The sequence below is a fragment of the Colossoma macropomum genome, unplaced genomic scaffold (assembly GCF_904425465.1).
Source record: "Colossoma macropomum unplaced genomic scaffold, Colossoma_macropomum, whole genome shotgun sequence".
NCBI lineage: Eukaryota > Metazoa > Chordata > Actinopteri > Characiformes > Serrasalmidae > Colossoma > Colossoma macropomum.
The window spans coordinates 18,309,696-18,329,690 of NW_023494798.1; the positions used below are offsets into that span (position 1 = coordinate 18,309,696).

The window sequence follows — 19,995 nt, forward strand, 5'->3', positions numbered from 1 at the left end:
GCTGCCCTGGAGGCCCTGAGTGGCAGTTCAATTGCATTCTGCATGCACCACAGATGGCTACATCTCATTCCCTTACAATCAGCAGGACTGGTAAATATAGATAAGCCCAGCCTAATTAATTAATTTATCCTTGCGGGAAATTAACTGCAACGGCTTACAGTTACAGGAATGATTCTAACAAACATTGAATTAAATGAAGAAATTACTTCAAAGTAATGGTGGAGAGTCGTTTTCAAGCGTTGATCCTTTGACTCCAACACGTCTGGAAGTCTGAGTTGACTGACAAATGAAAATGTAATATGTAAAGTGGCAATATATTTGTATGTTTGCATTTAAATTGCCTACTTATATATGCAATGTTGAGCTCAAAATGAAAATTCTGATTCAATACTGCAAATTAATTTCCCATTTGGTACACTAATATTGATACTTCATTTACACAAAGATTTAGATGTTTTATGAGCATCTAATGACCAGTGAACCTACACATGTCTTCTGAGTCTTTATATGTAATGTTGATAGTAGTAAAATAGTGGTAAAATCTAGGAGGAAAAAACAACAACAACAACAACAAAAAAAAACAAACAAACAAAAAAAAACTGGGTACTATTTTGCCTTATAACACCCTGCATGTACCTGCATGGGGCAAATCCTTCAACCTTTTGTCAAAACATTTGTAAAATTGTTCAGGCATCAAAGTATTCATTACCATTTCATGTACTAGCTTTCAGTAAATTAGCTTTTAGAGGCAGATGTCTGGTTCCTATCACCACCACTGAATAATTCTGATTTGGTAAGTTTCTCTGGAACAGGACATTTCACATCAAACCAATCTGAATGACTTTGTTTACATCTTGACACTTTCATTAAGCAGACGTTTTGAAAGATCAGTGGAGTTCCCATTCAAATGGTGTGCAGGTGCCAGAACGTAACTGTCGCACCACTTAAAGTAGGACAGAAAATTTGAATAAGAAGCTGACAACTTTATGTGAAAAATGTCATGGTTTTTCATTTTCATGCCTTGTACTGTTTCTAATGCTTATTGGCTGCAAGCTCAGGAAAACAAAATGAGTTTAGTTTTCCATAGCAGAGGTAGGGTGCAGAGTGGTGCAATAAAGATACAGATGCATTAAAAATGTTTTTTGTGACCACAGTTTGTGCTTACAGGTCAGCAGCAAATACAACGGCGAACATGGAGTAGACAGTAGCTTTATTTAAATATGGAAGCATCAGTATCAAAACTAAAATGAAAATGTCATTTGTAAAATGGTCATATAATGTGTTTGTATATTTGCATTTAAATTTCCCACTAATATATGTAATGTTGAGCTCAAAATGAAAATTCAAATCAATACTGTCATGTTAATTTGCCATTTGGTATACTAGTATTGACACTTCATTTACAGAAAGATTTAGATGCTTTGAGTAGCTTAGAATTAGAATTTATTTCCAGAACTGTATATTTATGCTTAATGTGATTATGCAATAATTGTGTCAAAATGATAATTAAAATGTAATTTATATCTTATAGGCAGAACAATTGCATGTTTATTCAGTATCATGTCTCAAACGAGCTCATGCTCAAGGTACACCACTCCATCCACTAACATATAATGTATTTGGTTTGCTATGTAATGATGGAATAAATACAAATAAACACATATGGTAAAAATAATGTGTTTGGCAGTGAAGTTTTTTTTATTATGTAGGTTAGATGAATACAGTTAGAAGAACCTTTTAATGAAAGATTGATTTGATAAACTAGTGTTGGATGGTGAATGCAAATACTAGACTTCAGCCAGAAAAGATTTTGAAAATGGTTTAGCTACCACACATCAAATCACAATAGATTTATTATTTGTTTATTCATATTCCAATGTCAGTGTTTCTGAAACAAGTACCTTGATATCATGAGACTTTGCATGTGGTCATTTGCCTAGCCACACCTCCAGCATCTTACGGTGCCAGCACCAGCCTGTAGCATGACGCTACAGTATGATACCCATCCATGACGTACGAGAGTACCATAAGCAGCTTAGTCACCTAAACATTCCAGTGTAAATGATGTTGTTTTAAATACTTGGACACATGAAGTTACAGTGTACTTTTGATCCTTTAAATGTAACTGTGTTTGTACAGTGTAATATATGTGTTCCCATAGTACTCTAATGTCACTCAAAATGTTCATTTAAAAATAAAAAGCTTTAATTGGCCTGAACAGGAACTACAAATGTAAGCAAAAAAGTTCCACATGATCGAAGACTTCTGTTAGTTTCTGTTTGAGTAACATCAATGGTAAAATGGCTACAGGAAGCAGAAACTGGGCCATTTTAGCAAACGTGCCGGCGTTCATGAAATCAGTTAGCTAGAGTCTGAAAATCAATAACTGAGATCACCTCAGTCAGTGGTGGATTAATCTGATTAATTCTGTTGGAGGTAAACAGCCTACAGCAGTAGCAGCTCGCCAAGTTATCATGTAAGTAGAGGAGGCTAAATTCTAACCTGTTGCTCTGTTGCTGAATTAATTATTCTGAACACACTATTTTCCTCTCAGCTCCTGCTTCTCTTATCCTTTTTGCAAAGTTGTGAACACAAACTGCGATGCTGTAGGCTAGCTGACTGAATTAGACTGCCAGCTAGCTGCACCGATGCTAGTTGCTATGTCGTTTATTATGTTTATTACCGTTTATTCTGCATATACTGTGTTTGTCATTTAAAAAGACTAATTGCGTGAAAGATGAGAGGGTAGAGGGGCGCAGGAGAGGTTTGTTCACAAGGATGTGGCTGCACTGTGCTCTAGTTTAGTCTTTTGCACTACCGATCAGGCTACTGGCTGGAAGATTTCCTGGAACTCCTGATGGGCAGTGCAAGACCAGAGGGGTCCAATTTAAAAAAATTGTCCCCTTTGCCATGGGACCCCAGTATAATCTTTCTTTAGAAGAGCAAAACAGGGCAATATCATTTTGTGATTATTACTTTGTTTTTATACACGACCAATGAAGAATCTTTAATTGAACATGTGGCTGATGTTTCTGTTTTAACCCCAAAACAGGCAGGGTGCACCAAGAGATACAAAATCTTTGACATCCTGCAGGGGGCATGATAAAAGGTTTTCGCCCAAAAGTCTTGTCTGTTATTATTCTTTTCGTTTACAATTTTGCTCATCAGCTGATGCACTATAAAATCACACACAGATCTTCTATAGAACCGCACTTACCACACATTCCAAATGAAACTTCCTACTGATTAACTTTGCTCTAAAGGCTCTTCAGATGCCCTCTGAACATTTATTCATGTTTTCTGGCAGTGCCTCCCAGTGAAGCATTTCTGGAAAATGAGAGCCTCCCTGCTCTCTTCTCTTTTAGACATAGACCTGCTTTTATATCAAGCCTTTTTTCTAATCAGAGATATTTCAATGCTTAATTTGAAACCCAGTCAAAAGAAAATAGTGATGGCTTCTCTGACTGCAGTGAAGAAAGCAATTCTGAAATTCTGCGCAGAACCGAGAATCTACATTCTTGCTCTATTTTATAGATGCCATGGTACTGCGGCCACTGCCAGACCGAATCGAACAAAGGCTGATACTGTGGTCACTTGGTCTGAGGCAACTGACTCTGTCAAAAAAGTTCGGCACAGGACAATGTTTTTTTAATTGTGCATTTTTGTGAATGCCTCTTTGTCTGTTGGATTGTAATTTTGTACTGAAAATGTTCAACACAAATATTTTTACAAAAAAAAGTCTTGTCTGTTAATAGTATGTAAGTCGTATGACTTGGTTCAGGTTATGTGTCATCATTTAGTCAGCCTGCTCTAAAATCATCTTGGCTGCCAGTGGTGCAAGACTTACTGACCAGGCGTTAAGTACTTACATGTTAATGCTAGTTATTTTCAATAAAACAATAACAAATTCATAAGACTAATTAAGACTATAGTCTTATTATCCTGATAATGAAAATTGACCTAATGGGGTTCCTGTGTTATTAAGCGACTTTTAAAAAGTATCTTTTGCTTTGTGACATGGTGCATTATCATGCTGAAAGTAGTCATTAGCAGATTAAATTGTGGCCATGACGGGATGCACATGGTCAGTAACAGTCCTCAAATAGGCTGTGGCATTCAAGTGACGATTGATTTGTATTAACAGGACCAAAGTGTGCCAAGAAAACATTCTCCATACTATTACACCACTTCCACTAGCCTGGACTTCTGACATCAGGCAGGTTGGGTCCATGGATACATGCTGTTGGCACCAAATTCTCAAGAGAAATTGAGATTCATCAGACCTGGCTACATTTTTCCAGTCTCTAGCTGTCCTGTTTTTAACTAAATTTGGCTAGGGAGTCTGCTTTCCTTTTTAAAAATGAATATCACAAAAATCTCTGGTATGTGTATGTGACACAGTGAGCTGAAATCATGGTAGCCAGCTGGAAAAATCAGCCGATAGGGGCCTTGTTTGGGAATGTAGCATTAGTTAACAATAACAACGGCTTTTAGCTGGCTTAATTCTGCATTCTCTACAATTTATGTATTAGCAGGTGAGCTGATGGCAGACCAATATTTCCACCTCTGATACTCACTTTGTAGAAGATATTCCCGCATGGCATCAACTGGAAACTCTATGTTTATCTTTACTTTCAGCCTCAGTTCTCAGTTTATGAAATTATTTATTAAATTTTCCGTTCTGCCTTAAATGGTGCTGCTGTAACATTCAGGTGCATTGAGACACCAGAGTGTAACTGCTGCACTGTTTAAGATGGACCAGAAAATTTAAAAAAGAAGCTGGCAAGAATTAGGCCAAGTTCAGCCTCATTTTATAAACCAGAATTAAACCAATAATCCAATCAACCAGAACTAGGCCACACGTTCCATTTAACACTCTCTCATAGGGTCATGTATAAAGACATTATGCATCATAAGTGTATTTCTCTTCACCTCTTCTGCTAACGAAACAGTAGCTATGATACTCTTCGGCTGCCATGTTTTCAGATAAAGTCTTTTCCACTGAACGTGCTGTTGGCCCCACCCTGACTAACAGGTTGGGAAGACCATGAAAATGAAAATTTTGACACAATTATTGCATAATTGCATTAAGCATAAATATGCAGTTCTGGAAATACATTTTAATTTAAATAAAGCTACTCATCAAGCATCTAAATCTTTCTGTAAATGACATGTCAATACTAGTATACCAAATGGCAAATTAAACTCACAGTATTGAATATGAACTTTCATTTTGAGCTCAACATTGCATATATTGGTGGGAAATGTAAATGCAAATAGACAAATACATTAAATTCATGACCATTTTAGATATTACATTTTCATTCTAATTTTGATTGATATGCTTCCACATTCGATTCTGTCTACTCCATGTTTGTCATTGTATTTGCCTTGACTGGCTTGAGTACCATGAGTGCATCAAGCTTTATGATCTGCTCATGCTGCTGACCTGTAAGCACAAACTGTGTTCACAAAAATGTTTTTAATACAGCTGCATCTATATTGCACCACTCTGCACCCTAGCTCTGCTTTGGAAAACTAAACTCATTTTTTTCTGAACTTGCAATAAACAAGCATTAGAAACAGTACAAGGAATAAAAAATGAAAAACATTTTTCACATAATGTTGTCAGATTCTTATTCAAATTTCCTGTCCCACTTTAAGTGGTGCAGCAGTTACATTCTGACACCTGCGCACCATTTAAAGGGGAACTCCACTGATTTTTTTAAAACGTCTGCTTAACGAAAGTGTCAAGATGTAAACAAAGTCATTCCGATTGGTTTAATGTGAAATGTCCCATTCCAGAGAAACTTACCAAATCAGAATTATTCACAGTGGTAGTGATAGAAACCAGAAGCAGTTAATTCCTCTGAAAGCTACATTACCAAAAGCTACTCCTTTAAAAAAAGATGGTGCTTCAAGGGTTCTTTAGTAAAGAACATGGTTTTATATAAAACCATGAACACTCGAACACTTCGCATGATTAAAGAGCTCTCTGCATCATTAAATGGTTCTTCAGGTTAGAGAATGTGCTGTAAATGGCTATACATATAACTTTCTTAAAAAGGGTTCTATATAGCACCCACAAGGGTTCTTCTATTGTTATGATGTCAAGCTTGTAACAATAGAGGAACCCTTTTAATCCCTTTAATCCTGCAGTGGGTTCTTTGAGTGTTCATGGTTCCATACAAAACCATTTTCTTTACTAAAAAACCCTTAAAGAACCATCTTTTTAAGAGTGTAGTACATGAAGTGGTTATGAATACTTTGCATGATGTCAGAGGGTTTTTATGATAGTTTTGAGACAAAAGATTGAGGGTTTTGACCTAAAACATATACTTTTTTAAACTGTTCAAGGTAAGGTAGTACATGCAGGGCGTTATAAGGCAAAATAGTCCCTAGTGAAAACTTTTTTTCCTAGATTTACCACTATTTTACCGTTATCAACATTACATCTATAAACTTATTTTGGTTCGTTGTAGACATCGTGCCCCCTGGCTCCTATCAGCACCACTGTAAATAAATCTGAATAATAATAGACTCTAAATAAGTCTGCAATTTTCTCTACAGTGAACAATTTCACATTAAACCACTCTGAATAACTTTTTTTAACATATGAACTATTGAATTACTAAGAAAATCTTTGAAAAAATAAAGAAAGAATTCAAGCAACTGCATTATTTAAGATGGATTGGAAAATTTGAAATAAGAAGCTGGCAAATAAGAAAACTTTGAAGCTGGTTAAATAATAGCTCATTTTCAAATGACTACAGTAGTGATTCTCAGTACATCACTCCGTGTTTCCTTCCATCCTGTAGCCTGCTTGAGCACAAGCGCCCTTCAGCAGCCTTATCATGTAAAATGAGTAAGAAGGTAAGACGTGTTCAGACATTAGTCAGCTGTTCATTTGTCAAGCAGCCTGATATTACTTGGTATGATCTACAAATTCTTATCATATCACTATAATCTGTAGCTACTCAAAAAAAAACTGGGTAAACTACATTCAGGGTGGTTAGTTAACTCCAGAAAACATGGAGCTGTGCATAATATCTTTAAAACAATGCTGAATCGAGCAGCGTCATTGTTTTTCCCTGTGTTGTCAAAACACTAACAACACAGTGGCCCAGTCTTATACTGGATTCTGCTGTCTTGCCCTAGCCACATTGTGTCACTGTTGCCAAGTTCCACTGTTCATAGTACCCTTGCTTTTTCTTTTTTTTTGACTGTGGTCATCCACAACCTAGCTGATCAAATGAATGATCTTTACATGATGACTGTAATTACTTCTTATTTATGAAAGAGCAATCATTTTAATGGTGCACACTAAAGCTACTTGAGTGCTAACAGTTCTACCTTAAGGAGAGACTTCAGCCTGCTAAATTTAAGTTAGTGTGAATTACAAGGCAGGTCCAGGAGGTGAATACGACAAAAACTATCCGCATTATCTGCATCAGCCTGTACAAAATGACAGTCTGCACAATGTAAGAAAACGGAATATATTGTATACAGCCTTTTAGCCTTTTTAGCTGAAAGTTATTAACCAGAATCAGAATGCATACAGCAGTAATAAATTACCACACTGGTGAGGTAAAAGTACTATAGTATACAATTATAAAGCTCCTGTGGGATACTCAACAGCACAAACTGCTCAGCTGCTTCTGCATCACAAACAGAGACCACAGCTACAGTTTTTAGTTGTTGTAAATATAATTTATGAATTGGCATTCTTTAACATTATAACAGGTTGAACATAGATAAACACAAAACTTAATTATTTAGTAGAAAGAATAGTTACACATTTAATCATATATTTCTTTTTTTTCTCTAGGTAACCAGTACAGTGGAATCCTCAGCTGCGATAATGCCCCTGTTAATTAAACTACAAGATGATATTTCATGTGTGGATCCGCATTCTTGAAATACAGTTTATTCAGCGCTCTCCCTCTGTTTAACCGCTTAACTGATAACATTGAGTCTGTTAGATCAATGGTTTTCCACTCATGATCACAAAACCTAAAATCCCCACAATCCTTTGCTGGTGTTTCTCAGAGCTGGAGAAAGGTCTTAGCCTGTGTTGCAACTGCCAACAGTGCAGGCCTGGGCCCATAGTGCTGGGAGGCTGGTGGCAACCCAACACGCAACAGTCTTTATTGCAGGTTTACACTCATGATTCATAGTTAGCTATGATAATATACTTAGGAGCAACAACTTATAGCACTAGTGAGTAAACAAATGACAATGACATTGTCAAGTTATTTTTGTATGGTGCACAAATAAGCTCTGAGTTACTGCAATAAAGTGTGCATGACAAGCTTAATTAGATTTCCAGCTCCTCACACCCAGAAAAAAAGAGAAATCTTCAGAAACCAAAAGGTAGAAAGCACCCAGTTCCCCAGGCCAGCGGCCAGGACTTGTGGCCATCACAAATGAAGTGTAAGCAAGTTGAGACATACTGTACCTTGCAGCTTATTCCACAGTCATTGTGCCCTTGAGCAAGATGTGTTTGTAAGGCCTCCTATACGCTTCAGGGTTGTCTGTGAGTGACTCGCTGTCTAAGAGTGCCCTTGAGACAGAGGTATTCAAAATGAATTCACAGTCTAAAGGAAGACCATAAACTATTGCATTTCTTATGCATCATTTTGAATTCCTCATACAGTTCCAACAGCAACTGTGAACATCTCCGAAATCCCATGACACGGTTCTTTTCTGCTGCTCCAACTTTTCCACACCATCTTCTGTATGTAAGACATAATGGGATTTTCTGAGTTCCCATGATTTTGTAAATGAGATTACCATGTTGAACGATAAAAGAGAACCCAAGGAAGTAATTGAGGCATTCTTTTGTGCATCACTGCCAATGTCAGCTTTCATCATGAGTACAAAGAGATAGACTGATATACTGTATCTCCAGTGCTATCATTAGATTGTGTAATGAACAGGGTGCTGCTGAATCACATTGGGAATGAGATTCCGGAACCTGTCAGCAGTGCTAGTCTACTGCATTCATATAGGGAAAATGATGGAGTGAATCCCATAATTAGGTTGCTAAGGATAGCAAATACATATAAAACATTTAAAAAGGAATTCCAACAGTTGAAATGTTTTCAGAGTGTTTTGATTTGAAATTGTGTGCTGTACAGATACTTACAGACTCAGACTTGGTGATGGTGGTGATGGGAACCAAAGTCTACAATGCAAATATAGCCATTTTATTCAAAATGATGAGTAAACTTTCACTTGTTTTTTTTATATGTAATAGTGTATATGTTTTATGTGTTATATGTAATGTCTAATAAAGTAGTGGTCTATTAAAAAAAAAAAAAGTTCTTTTAACCTTTTAACTGTTGCCCCATTCTTGCCTGAAACGGCACACCCAAACTAAAAGGAGCACTGTTCCAACATACATAATTTTCTGGATTGTTATCTTGAGATAATGAAATAATTATCTTGTGATCTCAAGATAACAACTTTGTCATCTTGCGATCACAAGGTAATTAACTTGTTATTTCAAGATAACTTATATTGGGATCACAAGATAAATCATTATCAAGACAATAACTTATCTTGAGATCACAACATAATTAACTCATTATTTCAAGATGTTATCTTGAGATAAGATAATTAACTTGTTATAAAGTTGTCTTGAAATAATGAGTTAATTATAAAAAGGAACTACCTCATGGCCTCTCTGTACTTCTGTAGTTTTCCCATCCATCAGAATAATTGTTTGAAGTACTGACACAGAGCAACAGAGGCTAGAATGGAGGAGTTTATGTCCACCTCTTTCATAGATCTCTAAACTGAACTCTGACTCTTGCTGTGTTAAGACCATGTTTTGGATTACGATGTCTTGGTGGACAGAGGCCAGGCTTGAAGTTAAGGAGACACAGATTCGCTAGTGTTCGCTCATTCTGTGCTTATGTTTCAAATGAGACGATTCTTACTGCTGTGAATAACTGATCATTAAATGGTTTTAATTGAATCCTGAGATTTCTAATGCTATATTGCATCACTGTATTGCAAGACAATTTGATACATAAAACGCTTGTTAAAAAAATGGAAGTGAACGCTTCAGGAAGGGTACTGGTACTGCTACAGTGATCTAGGCAAGGTTAAAAATGACTTCTTAAGCCAAAACCTTGTGTCTCAAAACTACTGTAAAACAGTCTTAGGCATCAGGCACCTTACTGACAACAATTTCGTGTAATAGCTTTCACAGAAATACCTTTTAGAACAGGGGTGTCAAACTCATCCACTAAAGGGGCCACATAAAAAATCTCAACAAATCCTTGGGCCAGAGAAAAAAAATGCTTTATTTCATTTTTAATTAATGTTGAGCTGTCCCTGAACTGGCCATTGTTTATTCAAAATACGCAAAGACTTCAGCTATCTAAATATAAGCACTTGTAGAAGACCTTGAAATATTACATGAATACTTGAAATATTCAAAATTTAAATGTCCCCAGGAGCTCTGTATTTTAAACCCACCTACCTGCTTGAACTAGACAACTGGCATTTTTTCTTTGCTGCAAGTTCATTAATACATGGGCTCAATTTCTGAGCTGCTGAGCTGACGTTAAGTGTTTATATTGGTTGCACCACAGCTGAAATGCAGTTAGTGCATTTGGTGATATGACAGGTGTAGAATTGCGTAGAATTATGTAGAATTCAGGTGTTACCGCTGTCCCATAGACTGTTGTTTGGGTAGGAGAGTCAGAGTGTACTTTACGTTGCAGTGCATGCTGGGGAATGTAGTGCAGCTCATTGTGAAACGGACTAAAATTAATAGAAAATTAAAATACTTTTGCAGGCCGATGGATTTGTCTCATGGCCCTGATCTTGTGTTTGACACATGGGCTTTAAAGGCATTAATCTTTCTGACGTCTGGTTCCCACCACCACCACCACAACTGTAAACAATTCTGACTTGGTAACTTTCCAGAATAGAGCATTTCACATCAAACTGCTTAGTTTAATTATGTAGATATTTTGAAAAACCTATGGAATTCCCCTTAAATGACATGCCACGCTGTAGAGGTCTGCTTTAGGTATTGCTTTTGCACAAGGCTGCAACAAGCTGGCTGTAGTCATCATTTGTCAGTGACAGAATGAGTCAAGAGACTTTCTTACATTGTTTCCCTGATCAAAATGAAGCTAATTAAATTATTTTTCCATTCTTGAATAGAAAATATGACAGCGATGAGTGACGGACAACCAAGCAGGATGTGAAGAAATCTTTTGACTATACTTCCCCAGCTATACTTTTTTCCAATTAGATGTGGCAGAAAAATGCATATAGCACTTAACTAGAAACAAAGAAATTTAAAAGAATCTTTGAGTACAGTACATTTACTTTCACGCTCCTGCATAGAAACTCAATGCATTATTCGCATTCAGTAATAAAAAAAACCCCAAAAAACCAAAAAAACCCCCAAAACATTCCTCCCAAAACTGAACCATGCAACTCTATGAAAGGGGGAAAGCTGAAGAAATAGACATAGGCAGCAGGGTTCTGTGGGTATGTAGTAATTGCTCTGCAGGGACTGAAGAGAGCTGAGCAGTGTGGGTTTAGTCATACGCTCGCTATGTACTCAGCTCAGGCCACTGGGCATTGCCTGCCACTACCCTGCTGCTGAATTATACAGGATTATAATGGGTGGGTGGAGGTAAGCGCTGCTACAGGCTTGTCTGAAAATAAACTCTGCTCTAGTGCCTTACTTCAGCATTACAGCACGTTCATGAAAAAGGCAACACAAAACACGCTGAAAAATCACTAGATTAACAAAACCGTATCTGCTGATTTGGATAATGAGATTATATTTGCATTCCTGGATTGTATAGAAAGTGTTGTGAGAAAGGGATGAGACATTTCAGTCAGGTAAAGCGGAAATGCATGGAGTGCAAATGCCAAAGCTGCCCTACAACATTACCTTACTTGAATAACAGAGTAAAATTAGCATTTCTGGGTTTTACAGCAAGACTCATTTCTTTCAGGTAAAATGGCTAAATAAGTGTAATGCAAGTCACTCTACTAATGTACAGTTGTAGAATGGAGTGAAATTAGCACTCATGGATTTTATAGCAGGCACTCAGAGAAAAGAATGGGTAAGTGTTTCATTTCATTCAGGTGAGCTGGCTAAAATTTTTATTTTCCCCCATTTTGGAGGGCAGATTAGTAGAGTACAAGTGCTTACATTCACTATAGTGATTTGCATAATGTGGTTAAACTAGCATTTCTGGATATAAAGCAAGTGCTGCATGAAATAAAGAAAGAGATGAGTAGCTGATTTAATTTCACACTGGCAAAAAATGTATTTTTTTCATTTTGGAGAGCATATTAGCAGAGTGCAAGTGCCTAAAGTCATTCTAGTGGTTTGGATGATGTGGTTAAATTAGCATTCCTGGATTTTATATCGAGCTGAGAGAACAGGATTGGTATGGGTAACTGTTTGCCATTTGTAATTTTAGAGATCATATCAGTACAGTTACACTCATAATTTGGATAATGTGATTAAATAAACATTCCTGGATTTTACAGCATGTACTGAGAGAAAGAGATGGTTGAACTGGCTACATTTTAATTGTAAGCTTAGAGGTTATTAGAGTGTAATTGCCTAAAGTCACTCTAGTGATTTGGATAATGTGATTAAATGAGCATTTCTGGCTTTTACAGCACGTACTGAGCGACAGGGATGGGTAACCGCTCCGCTGCACTCAGGTGAACTGAGAACTAAATGGAGAAGCCTTTGAGGAGTAAGTGGCTGAAGTCCGGGCTGTGAGAGCAGCAGGACAAGCGCGAGCTCTCACCGGCTCCTTTACAAGAACCCAACTCATTCGTCCTCCAGCGCGAGCTGAGAAAGGTGCACGAGGCACCGGCACGCGCGGCTGACACGGAGAAGACAAGCAGCAGCTGAGCAGGTCCAGAGCACAGCTGCTGCGAGGAGAAACCCGGCATGTGTTAGAAGAGGAGACGCGACAGGGATTCCTCAGAGCACCGAGCCTTTTAAACAGCGACCGGCAAATTGCGGCACTTTTCATCTAAATTTGGTTCCAGTTACTCCCGTAAAATGGAGGTTTTATGCTCAGCAGGGTCTCCGTCACATCCAGCAGTGTTAGACATGGATGGCTGACACTTTCAATAACGGCCAGTTTTCCACTCACTAAAGCCGGAGAGAGAGGGAGAGAGAGAGAGAGATATGGATGGGCTTCCGCTGCTTTTTCCAGTTTTGCCGGGGAATAAGGCGACCACCAACTCTCAGAGGATCCATCAATGTGGAGAACTTTTTACACTGTGGATTCAAACGAGCAGTCAACTAGTTTCAGGGAGTGTTTTCTGCTCCGGGACCCTGTTTTAGTTCAACCTGTTTATCGCCACACATCGCGCCCTTTCTGAGGACTTTTTAAGGAGCATTCTGTGGTTTAGTCTTAATCCCAGAGCCCTTTCTTTTTTCCTTCTTTCCTCCGGTGGAGTCGAGCTCATCCCGCTGGCTCTTATGGGAATGAAACACTCCTCCCGCTGCCTGCTCCTCAGGAGGAAGATGGCGGACCCGGAGAGCGCTGAGGTAAGTGCCTCTACGAGATTACACACAAAAACTGACCGAAAGAGCACCTTTAATGCTCATGCTGGTCTTGTTTGAGCCGCGTTACAGCTAAAGACACTCCGGGCGTTGATTTTTTTTTCCTGTTCCTCAGAGAGGAGAGCGGAGTTTAGCACACACTGAGAAACACAGAACGACCTGCTGCAGTGAAGAGTCACTCCGGAAAAATGTCTTTAAAAACAGCGCAACTATGTCTGTACTACAGAATACTACTACACAGTAGTGAAGACCACCTCTGTCACACTCTTCTGTGCCGTTCAGGGGACATTTTTTCCGTTTTTGTCTAGTGTCAACATGAACGAATGTGATGGGTGGTTTTGTCGCGCTGGTCGTTTGACCCGAGGTGAAGTGTTGTAGAAGTGGAGGCCTGAGGGGAGCTCTGGGAGGAGTGTGTCCTGTGTCTCAGTGGTGTGTGTGAGTGTGAGGGGTGAAGTCCTGAGCTGAAGCGCTGGCCGTGGTGCTGCACGAGCTTCAGCCAGTTCAGCTAAACACATAAGCTAAAGCTGGAACATATTCCCACCCACTGCTCTCTATGTACAGCTCTCCTTTCTTTTCGCTAAACTCGCTTTTTGGATAACTTATGCTGCATTTACTGTAGTAACAATAGTTTAACTGAGATTCTGAAGGGCAGTTTCATTTGCCAACCCCTTAATGTGTTACTTTCCTCTCACTTGAAGCTGCATGTCCTGCTGAAAAAAGACCATCAGAGCCATTAAGATCAAAACCAGTTGGTTTTGCTTCCTAATGAGAATTGGCTTAATGGTTATCAGAGAGCATGATTTTCCTGTAGAACACCTTTAGATCCAATTAGGGCAAACATCAAATGTATCTGCAATCAGTCACAGGTCACCTGATAAACCATTAGAATACATTTGTCATATTTCAACCTATCAGAAAAACACAGAATACCATCATTTTATTTATTTATTTTTTTTTCGGCAGGGTGGAGTGTCTCTGTTCTCTCATATTATGCTGTTTTCTAATTCAGTTTTCTGCCCTCAGTCAACTCAACTGCAAGGGAAATATATTCCCATATATTTTTCAACATAAAGTTTATCTTTCCCTATATGTTGACATAAGCCAATATTACAGAATTGACACTATTACAGGGATTACTATTACACTATTATGTGCATATAGTTTAATATATTATTAATATTAATATATTGACTATTATGTGCAAGTTAGCATATATTCACAATGGCACAATTAAATATATTATGCATATATTGGAAAACTGTCATATTAAAATTAATTGACTTATTTTTTGTGAATAAAACCCACACATCACAAATGGACTTTAGGGGAAAACGTAAAATACGTTGTCAGCTTTGCTTCATTATGAAATATAAAGCAAAAATATGGGCATACATGACAAATCTATCTCGATACCTTCTGATAGCAAATGTTTGAATATTTGTGTTGAATTGTCATTGTTTTCCGCAGTAGCTTGGGACTGTATCAATCACAGTATAAACTGACCATCACATTACAGCAACACGTGCACTTATACTACAAAGTAATGACTACAAAGATGGCTGGGAAGCTCCATCCTCATCACTGCTGCACAAAGTGTCACTTTCCCAAAATGCTTTGCAAATAACAGCTAAATATGGTAAAATCTCACATATTAACCTCTTTGACAAGAAGCTTCCTTCCCAGAATGGCTAATTTTCTAAATAAATCTGCTTTATCTAAGCAACACAGAAGATTGCAACATAGTACATAGATGCAGATAGATCCTTAATTTAATAATGAAGTGCATTACAGTACCAAAACATTACCAACACCACTACAGTACCTTCAGAATACAGTGTTTACTCTGACCTACCATGTAATGTGTAAGAGCAGGCAAAGTGAACAGATATATAGTGTGGGGTAGTTTTAGTATCTGTGCACCAGATGTTTGCTTTTATGATCCTTATATTTATAAATATCCCATTTATAAATATCATCTAGTCTTTTGTCCACCTGCAGTGTACGTGTGCATATGCTATAGAGTGTGAACTGCTGAGAGAATTGCCGCATAGCCTTTCATGGCTTTGGGATTTGTTGTAGGTTAACATGAGTTGAAGGAGTAGTGGGCTTTCAGACGGTTTTAGCCCTTGAAGTTTTCATGCCTCAAGTCTCATTTATTTGTCATTTCAGTATATAAAGGCAACTCACCGTATTTGTGCTATAACAAAGTGAGAAAAACACTTTAGATCTCAATGGCTTAATGGTATAAAAGACTTTATTTAAATTTACTTTTTTCAGTGGTTCCCAAAAACAGCTGGAAGAGCTCAGTTTAAAGATTAAAGCCCAACTGCCAGAGAGTGCTTGACCTCTGAAAATACTGCCAGAAATAGCTGCAAGATTGAGAGAGGCTGAAGACTGTTCTGCTCAGTGTCCCTGTTTGCTCAAGAAGAATTCTACTGAACTCGGTGGGGGGGTTGGGGGGTGAGAGAGTTTGAGATAAGGTTGAGAGTATTATGTAACCTCAAATAGAGATGTGAACCACTTTGAGCAAATGGAGCTTATCATACAGTCGACTGATGAACTTACAGTATACCAAAGAAAATGTGGACAAGGAGAACGGAGTCATTTTGAAGGGATGAGATGCAACGTGTACACTACTGAACACCAAACAAATACTCCTAAACTGCACAGTAAAATCATCATTAAACCATTTCAGCACTGGGTACTTAATTATGAGACACTTCCCAGGTACCGGCACCATATTAAAGTGTTAAGATATTTCTCAGCAGTACTGTATCTAGTGCATAATGTTCTTAAAACATCAACTCTGATATAGTACTGTGCAAAAATCAGAGACCTTTTACTTAATTTAGAATATACAGTCAGAATATGCATTAATTATAAGTTATACTTTTTCAGGATATATTTCTGAGGAGATTAGATAAGACATAATCCACTTGCATAAGGAAGGGAGTGTCCTGTGAGAAGATGACAATGTTGTGAATCTAAAAGATACAGCTGTCAAGCCATTTCTGAGAAAAAAACTGAACAAATAGTGCACTAGAGCACCGTAACTGGACATCTGTGATGAGTGTAAATTTGTGATCGGGATTACTTTGGAAGATTGGAAGAAGCTGAAAATGCAATCAACTTCTCAGGCTGAACTTTGGAGGTGTTTATCAGAAGCCTGGAAAATATCTTAGCAGATTTAGTCGAAAAACTGAAAGCAGGTCAAAGAATGGACACACTGAATACTCTATTTTCTGTTAAAAATATGCTATCAGCTTACTTCTTCCTAACACTGAAAAGTGAGTAGCTTGTATTGAATACATTCCAATTTTGACTGGAAATGAATAAAATAAATATAAGAGTGAACTCTGACTTGTGCACAGTACTGTGTGTCTAGAAAACAATGTTTGCTTATTTCCTTGAACCTGCTTTGCGAAGATTGAGGGGCTGAACGTGGCGTGTATGTGGAGTAAAAATAGAATGTGAAATGAGATTCGTTAGTTGGCTGGAGGGGGAAAGGACATTTGGTCTCCACCCCTCCCTCTGTTAGATGCTATCTTGACACCTTGATGTCTCTTGATGCAGCTGCTTTCCCTGCTGCTGACACTCATTATCTTAAATCCTCCGGCTGTGGGGATGTGCACACACATGCACGAATGCACTCATACACACACCTACGCTAATGTCCACCCACCCACGTCCATGCATGTGTGCGCACACACACACTCAGAGAGGAATCTTCCGCTGCCACTAGATAGCTTTTGAAAGATGCTTGTCAGACTGTTCTTTTCATCAGATGCCTGGCAACTTAGAGCAAGCAGTTCTGCTATGCAACACTGAGCTCAAGCTGTGAAGGACAACGTTTTTTTTGTGGTATAGATTCATCATATATGTCCAAGCTTCAACAAGGAGAACAGACAGTTCGAGCAGTAGACTTTCATGCTCAAGAAAAGTGTGGCTGTGAATATCAGAAGGATCAAGAATGAGTTTGGGGTGTGCAATATAGCACAAATCTAATTGAATTGAAGACCTTTTCACAGTACATGATTAGTATTACTATAAAGAACTGACCAAAAACTGTACAGTGATCACTTTTATTTAACATTTCACATAATTATTACATTCACAACTACTTTCAATTAATCAGGGCCAGTTATGTGGTCATGTCACAGTAGAGATTTGAGCTAACCCTCTCAAAACACTAGGGTGAAACCAATAGCTATGCCACATGGGATCACCAGCTAAATCTCTATTGTTTATTGAAACATGCAGTTTGTCAATGTTGAAGTACAATATCTTCAGTATGCTCGAAAAAGCTTTGTGTCATAGTGTATCATAATAAGTAGGGATATGGGAACTGTGTGCCATAGCCTAGATAAACAGAAAAACATAACACATATGTATCGGGTGAAAAAGTGAAAATGAATAAAGTGAATAAAATCCAAATGTTTTGAAAGATATTAGTGCAATAGCCCATCATCACCTAAACATTCTGCTTTTATGGAATACAATAATTATGTAATTCAAATATTGATTTGAAATACCAGTCAAATCTAAAGTATCTGTCAAATGCCTGCCTCATTCATATATTATATATATATTATTTTTAGAGCAATTATCTGCTGATGTCTCATCATCGTGCATCCCTAATGATAACGAGATTATATCGTCATGATATCAATATCATGACATTATGTTGCCCACCCCCAGAATCATGTCTGAATGGCATACTTTTCATTGAGAGTCTGTCATTTAACCCCTTAAATCCTAAGGGTACATAGATAGGATTACAATTTAAATCGTAGTTCATAGCGAAAAACAGTCTTAAGTTTAATAATGGAATAAGAAGTCTAGTGTTAAAGGGATTAAGACATGCACCACTGTGTGACACAGAACAGCTTCTTATAAACTCGTGCAGAACATCTACATGACATGGCAGGCCTGTCTGCTGTAATACAGGAGGTTTGTTAATCAGCTGTATTATCTCAGTGAGAGAGCGAAGAGGCTCTGCTGTTCTGCCACCGCTCTCTTTTTCTCTCTCCGTAGGTAGTGAATGTGTTAATGTGAGTCTGAGAGGCTGGCCGTATGTGCTGCTCCTTTCACCAGCTGCTTCCTTTCTAACCTTGGCCCTCACATTAGCGCAGCCACTATTGTTCCACCTCTCGCAACACTGCAAATGCTCCAGCACTCCTCCAAGGAGTTTTTACTGCCTTTTACATTCTGCGACTACTTCATGATGAATGGACAAAAAGAAGTTTTGAAATGCAAATCTTCCTAGTTTACATTAAGTTAGATGCTGAAAACACTTTTGTTCTTCTCATATAAAGTTACGACTTCAGAGATACAAAGTTTTTTTACAACAGAGGCAATAGATTGCGACAGCAGGATAGAAAAAAAGGTGTCTGTGTGTGTGTGTGTGGGGGGGGGTTCCAGGACATTACAACTGGGTCATGATAGACAGCTCTAGTGAGCCTTCAGTAAATATAGCCCATACGTACAAGCACAGTAATCTTTTTTCTCTCTTCATTGATGCTTGACTCTTACAGCAACAGCCCCTGAGCGCAGCACCATCTCAGTCAGCGCAGCCGTCTCCTCTGCCTAAACCAGTGCCCTCAGTCCACCATGCCCCGCGGCCCTCACACGTCTCGCACGCTCCGCACACCCCCCATGCGGCCACCCTGCCCAGCTGCCCCGGCCGTGGCAAAATGGCCAAGTTCCTCAACCCTGAGGAGATGACCTCCAGAGACTACTACTTTGACTCCTATGCCCATTTTGGCATCCATGAGGTAAGACAAGTTTTTTTGTTGTTGTTTTTTACGAAGAGAATATGTACTATTTAGGACAATTTGATGTTTATGATCATTGCAGTGTCAGCAGTCTTGAACAATATTATTTATGTTGAGAAAAAATTAGGATTGACAGCACTGATGCTTATGCCCTTAAAAACAAAAGTTCCTAAATAGTTGGACATATAGTACTAGAAGAACCTTGAAATATCACTCGCATTATATGAAGGTTCTTTGAAAAGATTGTCCATACACATCTTATTTACACAAATTGTTCTTTAAAGAACCATCAGATGAAAGGTGCTTAATCAACGTTTAATTGAAGGTGATTCTTCTGTGAGATGAGTCATATAACCAAGCATTGTGAGAGAGTTTGTAAAAAGCACCAAGTACAAAGGGATGCACAAATTCATTTGCGAGACCGATATTAAAGGAAATTGTAATTTTCATACTTTTTGTCCATTGATGGCCAGTAAACATCCACAGACTAGTACAGTAAAGTTTATTATGCGTAACAATACACTCTTTAAAAATATGGTTCTTTAAGGGTTCTTTAGTAAAGACAATGTTTCTGTATAGAACCATGGACATTCAAGGAACCATTTGCATGCTTGAAATGGTTCTTCAGATTGGAGAAATGTGTTG

At 38.2% G+C, this 19,995-nt stretch overlaps 1 protein-coding gene across 2 annotated transcripts in view; it reads left to right on the forward strand.

The window, feature by feature from the left end:
• Positions 1 to 12,898: 12,898 nt before the first annotated feature.
• LOC118818425 (protein arginine N-methyltransferase 8-B) overlaps positions 12,899 to 19,995 on the forward strand; it is a 28,016-nt gene continuing 20,919 nt past the window's right edge. The window contains exons 1-3 of one of the 2 annotated variants that reach the window (XM_036585680.1): positions 12,899 to 13,561; positions 15,910 to 15,912; positions 19,111 to 19,350. In XM_036585680.1, coding sequence (XP_036441573.1) covers positions 13,493 to 13,561; positions 15,910 to 15,912; positions 19,111 to 19,350 — 312 coding nt within the window. In that variant the 5' untranslated portion in view covers positions 12,899 to 13,492. Of the gene's footprint in view, positions 13,562 to 15,909; positions 15,913 to 19,102; positions 19,351 to 19,995 lie in introns of those variants that run through there. The other variant, XM_036585679.1, reaches the window with a different exon arrangement.